Below are 8,262 nucleotides of genomic sequence, written 5' to 3'. Positions count from 1 at the left end.
CCCCCCTCCGGGACCCCCCCGGGGGGCGCTGTCGTGTCACCTCGCCCCTCCCCCACCCCACAGTGACACCTCCCCTCCCCCCCCCCCGGGTGTCCTCTCCTTGTGGTGGCGGTGACAGCGCGGTCCCCGGGAGGGGGAGGGGGTGGGGACGGGGTGACGGTGACAGGGACAGGGTGACACGGGGACAGGGGGACAGGGACAGGGTGACAGGGACAGGGTGACACGGGGACAGGGTGACAAGGACAGGGTGACAGGGACAGGGTGACACAGGGACAGGGTGACACAGGGAGGGACAGGGTGACACGGGGACAGGGTGAGAGGGACAGGGTGACAAGGACAGGGTGACACAAGGACAGGGTGACAGGGACAGGGTGACAGGGATAGGGTGACACAGGGACAGGGTGACACGGGGACAGGGTGACACGGGGACAGGGTGACAAGGACAGGGTGACACGGGGACAGGGTGACACAGGGACAGGGTGACACGGGGACAGGGTGACGGTGACACAGTGACGGTGATGGTGACAGGGACAGGGTGACAGGGACAGGGTGACAGGGACAGGGACACAGGGACGGTCACGGTGATGGTGACAGTGATGGTGACAGGGACACCGTGACAGGGACAGGGTGACGGTGACACAGGGACGGTGATGGTGACAGTGACAGGGACACAGTCACAGGGACACAGGGACAGTGATGGTGACACAGTGAGGGTGACAGGGACAGGTGGCAGTGACAGGGTGATGGTGACACGGGGACGGTGACGGTGACACAGGGACAATGACGGTGACGGTGACAGTGACAGGGACACCGTGACAGGGACACGGGGACGGTAATGGTGACACAGGGACGGTGACAGTGATGGTGACAGTGACAGGGACACAGTCACAGGGACACCGTGACAGGGACACAGGGATGGTGATGGTGACACAGTGATGGTGACGGTGATGGTGACAGTGACACAATGACAGGGACAGGGTGACGGTGACACAGGGACAGTGATGGTGACAGTGACAGGGACACAGGGACACAGGAACGGTGACGATGACACGGTGACGGTGATGGACAGGGACACCGTGACAGGGAGGCAGTGACACGGTGACGGTGACAGTGACACTGTGACAGGGACACAGTGATGGTGACAGTGATGGTGACACAGGGACACTGTGACAGGGACAGGGTGGCGGTGACACGGTGACGGTGATGGTGACAGTGACAGTGACACAGGGACAGGGTGACAGGGACACAGGGACGGTCACAGTGACACGGTGACCGTGGTGGTGACAGGGACAGGTGGCAGTGACAGGGTGACGGTGACACAGGGACGGTGACGGTGATGGTGACACAGGGACAGTGATACAGGGACAGGTGACAGGGACGGTGACGGTGATGGTGACAGTGACAGCGACACAGTGACAGGGACACCGTGACAGGGACACAGGGACAGTGACGGTGACACAGTGAGGGTGACAGTGATGGTGACAGTGACACAATGACAGGGACAGGGTGACGGTGACACGGTGACACGGTGACGGTGATGGTGACACAGGGACACCGTGACAGGGACAGGGTAACGGTAACACAGGGATGGTGACGGTGACACAGTGAGGGTGACAGGGACAGGTGGCAGTGACAGGGTGGCGGTGACACAGGGACGGTGATGGTGACAGTGATGGTGACAGGGACACCGTGACAGGGACAGGGTGATGGTGACACAGGGACAGGGTGACAGGGACAGGTGGCAGTGACAGGGTGACAGGGACACAGGGACGGTGACGGTGATGGTGACACAGGGACAGGGACACCGTGACAGGGACAGGGTGACAGTGACACAGGGACGGTGACAGTGATGGTGATGGTGACAAGGACACAGTGACAGGGGGACAGGGACACCGTGACGGTGACACAGGGACGGTGATGGTGACAGTGACAGGGACACAGGGACACAGGGACAGGGACACAGGGACACCGTGACGGTGACCCTGTGAGGGTGACAGGGACAGGTGGCAGTGAGAGGGTGGCGGTGACACAGGGACAGTGACGGTGACAGTCACACAGTGACAGGGACACCGTGACGGTGACAATGACGGTGACACAGGGACGGTGACAGTGACAGGTACACCATGACAGGGACAGGGTGACAGGGACACAGGGACGGTGATGGTGACAGTGACAGGGACACCGTGACAGGGACAGGGTGACGGTGACACAGGGACAGGGTGACAGGGACAGGTGGCAGTGACAGGGTGGCGGTGACACAGTGACGGTGACGGTGACACAGTGATGGTGTCATGGTGACACTGATGGTGACAGTGCCAGTGCCGGGTGACAGCGACGGTGCCACGGTGACAGTGCTGGGTGACAGCGCCACAGTGACGGTGCCACGGGGACGGTGACGGTGGGGGAGGTGACAGTGACGGTGACACGGTGACAGTGACGGGGAGGTGACGGTGACACAGTGACAGTGACACGGTGATGGTGACACGGTGCCAGTGTGACAGCGGGGGAGGTGACAGTGATGGTGACACAGTGATGGTGACACAGTGATGGTGACACGGTGACAGTGACACAGTGACACAGTGACGGTGACACGGTGACAGTGACACAGTGACACAGTGACGGTGACACGGTGCCAGTGTGACAGCGGGGGAGGTGACGGTGACACAGTGACGGTGACATGGTGATGGTGACATGGTGACAGTGACGGTGACACAGTGACAGTGACACAGTTACGGTGACACAGTGACGGTGACACGGTGCCAGTGTGACAGCGGGGGAGGTGACGGTGCCCCGTCAGGTGGCACGGTACCAGGGCCGGGTGCCGGTGACACAGTGACAGTGGGGGAGGTGACAGTGACACGGGGACGGTGGTGACACAGTGACAGGGGCACAGTGACGGTGACACGGGGACGGTGACAGTGACAGGTGACAGTGACCGTGCCGGGTGACGGGGAGGTGACAGCGCCCCTGCCGGTGCCCCTGATGCACTGTCCGGTTGTATCCGACTGTGTCCGGCCATGTCCGACTGTGTCCAACCGTGTCCGGTTGTGTCCGACTGTGTCTGGTTGTGTCCGGCCATTTCTGACTGTTTCCAGCTGTGTCCAGTTGTGTCCGGCTGTTTCCGACTGTTTCCAGCTGTGTCCGGCCATGGCCGACTGTGTCCGACTGTATCCGGTTGTGTCCGACCGTGTCCGGCCGTATCCGGCCGTGTCCGACTGTGTCCGGCCGTGTCCGATTGTTTCCGCCTGTGTCCGACTGTTTCCGACTGTTTCCGGCTGTGTCCGGCCGTGTCCGGCCGTTTCTGGCTGTGTCCGGTTGTGTCCGGCCATTTCCGGCTGTGTCCGACTGTTTCCGACCGTTTCCGGCCGTGTCCGGCCGTGTCCGGCCGTTTCCGGCTGTTTCCGGCTGTGTCCGGCTGTTTCCGGCCGTGTCCAGCCGTGTCCGGCCGTGTCCTGTTGTGTCTGGCCATGTCCGATTGTGTCCAACTGTGTCCAGTTGTGTCCGGCCGTGTCCGGCTGTTTCCGACTGTGCCCGACTGTGTCCGGCCGTGTCCGGTTGTGTCCGACTGTGTCCAGCTGTGTCCGGCCGTGTCCGACTGTGTCCGACCGTGTCCGATTGTTTCCGGCTGTGTCCGAATGTTTCCGACTGTTTCCGGCCGTGTCCGGCCATGTCTGGCTGTTTCCGGCTGTTTCCGACTGTTTCTGGCCGTGTCCGACTGTTTCCAGCTGTTTCCGGCCGTGTCCGGCTGTATCCGGCCGTTTCCGACTGTGTCCGGCCGTGTCCGATTGTTTCCGACTGTGTCCGACTGTTTCCGACTGTTTCCGGCTGTGTCCGGCCGTGTCCGGCCGTTTCTGGCTGTGTCTGGTTGTGTCCGGCCGTTTCCGGCTGTGTCCGATTGTTTCCGACTGTTTCCGACCGTTTCCGGCCGTGTCCGGCCGTGTCCGGCCGTTTCCGGCCGTTTCCGGCTGTTTCCAGCTGTGTCCGGCTGTTTCCGGCCGTGTCCAGCCATGTCCGGTTGTGTCCGGCCGTGTCCGACCGTGTCTGGCTGTGTCCGACTGTTTCCGGCTGTGTCCGGCTGTGTCCGGTTGTGTCTGGCCATGTCCGATTGTGTCCGACTGTGTCCAGTTGTGTCCGGCCGTGTCCGGTTGTTTCCGACTGTGCCCGACTGTGTCCGGCCGTGTCCGGTTGTGTCCGACTGTTTCCAGCCGTGTCCGGCCATGTCCGGCTGTTTCCGACCGTGTCCGACCGTGTCCGACCGTGTCCGGCCGTGTCCGATTGTTTCCGGCTGTGTCCGAATGTTTCCAACTGTTTCCGGCCGTGTCCGGCCGTGTCCGGCTGTTTCCGGCCATGTCTGGCTGTTTCCGGCCGTTTCCGACTGTTTCCAGCCGTGTCCGGCTGGTTTCCGACTGTGTCCGGTTGTGTCCGGCCATGTCCGGCTGTGTCCAGCTGTTTCCGGCCGTTTCCGGCTGTTTCCGACTGTTTCTGGCCGTGTCCGACTGTTTCCAGCCGTTTCCGGCCGTGTCCGGCTGTTTCCGGCCGTGTCCGGCTGTGTCCGGCTGTATCTGGCTGTTTCCGACTGTTTCCGACTGTTTCCGGCTGTTTCCGACCGTTTCCGGCTGTGTCCGGCTGTGTCCGACTGTTTCCGACTGTTTCCGGCCGTGTTCGGCTGTTTCCGGCCGTGTCCGGCTGTGTCCGGCTGTATCCGGCTGTGTCCGGCTGTATCTGGCTGTTTCCGACTGTTTCCGGCCGTGTCGCCCCCAGGTGCTGCTGGACCTGCCCGGGGTCTCCATCCCGGTGTCCCTCCCCCCCCGGCTGCTGCAGGGGCGGCTGCGCGTCCTGCAGGCCGTGAGACTGGGGGCACTGGGGAGCACTGGGAGGGACTGGGAGGGGACTGGGAGGGACTGGGAAGGACTGAGGGGGACTAGGAGGGACTGGGAGGGGACTGGGAGGGACTGGGAGGGAGCTGGGATGGGATTGAGATGGACTGGGAGGGACTGGGGGGGACTGGGGAGGAAACTGGGGGAACTGGGAGGGGACTGGGAGAACTGGGAGGGGACTGGGAGGGGACTGGGAGAACTGGGGGGGATTGGGAGGGACTGGGAGGGAACTGGGAGGGAGCTGGGATGGGATTGAGAGGGACTGGGAGGGACTGGGGGAACTAGAGGGGGATTGGGAGGGACTGGGAGGGAACTGGGAGGGTACTGGGGGAACTGGGAGGGACTGGAGGGATACTGGGGAGCACTGGGAGGGACTGGGGGGGACTGGGAGGGAACTGGGGGGGACTGGGGAGATACTGGGATGGACTGGGAGGGAACTGGGAGAGAACTGGGAGGGACTGGAGGGATACTGGGGAGCACTGGGAGGGACTGGGGGGCACTGGGAAGGGCGTGGGCAGGGTAGAAGGATCTCCACTGGTTGGTACTGGTGTCTACTGGTCTGTACTGGTTTGTAGTGGTTTTTACTGGTTTATATGGATTTATATTGGTTTATATTGGTTCATACTGGTTTATACTGGTCTGTACTGGTTTATACTGGTCTGTAGTGGTTTATATGGGTTTATATTGACTTATATTGGTTTATATTGGTTCATACTGGTTTATACTGGTCTGTACTGGTTTATGCTGGTCTGTACTGGTTTATGTGGGTTTATACTGGTCTGTACTGGTTTATATGGGTTTATATTGATTTATATTGGTTTATATTGGTTCATACTGGTTTATACTGGTCTGTACTGGTTTATACTGGTCTGTACTGGTTTATGTGGGTTTATACTGGTCTGTACTGGTTTATGTGGGTTTATACTGATCTGTATTGGTTTATATTGGTTCATACTGGTTTATACTGGTCTGTACTGGTTTGTGGCAGCCGCAGGACCTGGAGCTGCAATGGGAACCCCTGGAGGGGCCGTGGGACCCCCCCGGTGACACGGTGAGACCCCCCCGGGACCCCCCAAATCCCCCCAAAATCCCCCCAAAATCCCCCCAAAAATCCCAAAATTCCCCCCCAAAATCCCCCCCCCCAAACCCCCTTGGGACCCCCAAAATTCCCCAAATCCCCCCCAAAATTCACCAAAATCCTCCCCAAGCCCCCCCAGATTCCCCCAAAAATCCCCTGGGTGCCCCAAAATTCCCCAAATCCCCCCAAAAAATCCCCCCAAAATCCCTTGGGACCCCAAAATACTCCCCCGGACTCCCCAACCCCCCCCCCGGGACCCCCAAAATGCCCCAAGAATCCCCCCAAAAATCCCTTGGGACCCCCAAAAACCCCCCAGGAATTCCCCAAATTCCCCAAATTTCCCCCCAAATTCCCCAAAAATCCTCCACAAAACCCTCCCCAGGACCCCCAAGTCCCCCAAAATTCCCCCTAAAATCCCCTGAGAGCCCCAAAATTCTCCAAATCCCCCCCCCCAAACCTCCTGGGACCCCCCCAAATTCCCCAAATCCCCCCCAAAATCCCAGAATTTCCCCCCAAAACCCTCTGGGACCCCCCAAAATTCCCCAAATCCCCTCACAAATCCCCCCCAAAATCCCCTTCAATCCCCCCCAGAATTCCCCAAAATCCCCCCAAAACCCCCCAGGACCCCCCAAAATTCCCCAAATTCCCCCAATATCACCAAAATCCCCACAACCCCCCCCGGGACCCCCTAAATCCCCCCAAATCCCCCCCAAAACCTCCTGGGACGCCCCCAAATTCCCCAAATCCTCCCCAAAATTCCCCAAAAGCCCCCAGGACCCCCCAAAATCCCCCAAATCCCCCCAAAATCCCCCCAAAATCCCCCAAATCCCCTCTAAATTCCCCAAATTCCCCCAAAAATCCCAAAATTCCCCCCAAAAAACCCCCTGGGACCCCCAAATCCCCCCCAAAATCACTGAATCCCCCCCAAAAAAACACCTTGGACCCCCCCAAATCCCCCCAAAATTCCCAAATCCCCCCAAAAATCCCAAAATTCCCCCCAAAACCCCCCGGGGAGCCCCCAAACCTTCCCCAAATCCCCCCAAAATCCCCCAAATCCCCCCCAAATCCCCTCTAAATTCCCCAAATCCCCCCAATAATCCCAAAATTCCCCCCAAAGACCCCCCCGGGAACCCCCAAATCCCCCCCCAAATTCCCCAAATCCCCCCAAAAATCCCTCAAATCCCCCCAATTTCCCCTCCCTCCACCCCAAAACCCCCCTGGAACCCCCCCAAATCCCCCCAAAAATCCCAAAATTCCACCCCAAACCCCCCTGGGAGCCCCCAAACCTTCCCCAAATCCCCCCAAAATCCCCCCAAAATCCCCCAAATCCCCTCTAAATTCCCCAAATCCCCCCAAAAATCCCCAAATCCCCCCAAAACCCCCCTGGGACCCTCAAATCCCCCCCAAAATCACTGAATCCCCCCCAAAAAAAACACCTTGGACCCCCCCAAATCCCCCCAAAATCCCCTCTAAAATTCCCCAAATCCCCCCAAAATTCCCCAAATCCCCCCAAAACCCCCCTGGGACCCCCAAATCGCCCCCCAGGGCCCCCCCCCCGGCCGAGGAGCCCCCAGACCCCGGCTACGAACCCGACTGGGCCGTGCTGAGCCCCCCCCGCGCCCCCCCGGAGCCCGGTACCGAACTGGGGGGGTTTGGGGGGATTTTGGGGGGATTTTGGGGGGATTTGGTGAATTTTGGAGGGATTTGAGGGGATTTGGGGGGATTTTGGGGGGATTTGGGGGGAATTTTGGGGATTTGGGGGGGTTTGGGGGGATTTTGGGGGGATTTTGGGGGATTTTGGGGGAATTTTGGAGGGATATTGGGATTTGGGGGGGATTGGAGGGGATTTTGGGGGATTTGGGGTTTGGGGAGGGATTTGAGGGGATTTTGGAGGGATTTTGGGAGGGATTTTGGGAATTTGGGGGGGTTTTGGGAGATTTGGGGGCATTTGGGAGGGATTTTGGGGGCATTTTGGGGGATTTGGGTGGATTTTGGGGTGGATTTGGGGGGGTTTGGGGGGATTTGGGGGGGATTTTGGGGGGATTTTGGGAGGGATTTTGGGGATTTTGGGGGGATTTTGGGAGGGATTTTGGGGGATTTTAGGGGGGTTTGTGGGAATTTGGGGGGATTTGGGGATTTTGGGGGGATTTGGGGATTTTGGGGGGATCTGGGGGGATTTGGGGGGGTTTGGGGGAATTGGGGAGGGATTTTGGGGGAATTTTGGGGGCATTTGGGAGGGATTTTGGGGGGATTTGGGAGGGATTTTGGGAGGGATTTTGGCAATTTGGGGGGGATTTTGGGGGGATT

At 59.7% G+C, this 8,262-nt stretch overlaps 1 protein-coding gene across 1 annotated transcript in view; it reads left to right on the top strand.

The window, feature by feature from the left end:
- Positions 1–5,885: 5,885 nt before the first annotated feature.
- The window catches only part of LOC138100977 (TBC1 domain family member 17-like), a gene marked incomplete at its 3' end in the record, with an annotated part of 31,640 nt that continues 29,263 nt past the window's right edge, over positions 5,886–8,262 (top strand). The window contains exons 1-2 of the mRNA XM_068998824.1: positions 5,886–5,920; positions 7,501–7,589. Of these exons, the coding sequence (XP_068854925.1) occupies positions 5,886–5,920; positions 7,501–7,589 (124 nt within the window). The remainder of the gene's footprint in view (positions 5,921–7,500; positions 7,590–8,262) is intronic.

This window comes from Aphelocoma coerulescens, unplaced genomic scaffold (assembly GCF_041296385.1).
Source record: "Aphelocoma coerulescens isolate FSJ_1873_10779 unplaced genomic scaffold, UR_Acoe_1.0 HiC_scaffold_180, whole genome shotgun sequence".
Classification (NCBI taxonomy): Eukaryota; Metazoa; Chordata; class Aves; order Passeriformes; family Corvidae; genus Aphelocoma; species Aphelocoma coerulescens.
This window is presented reverse-complemented; position numbering and strand designations above follow the sequence as displayed.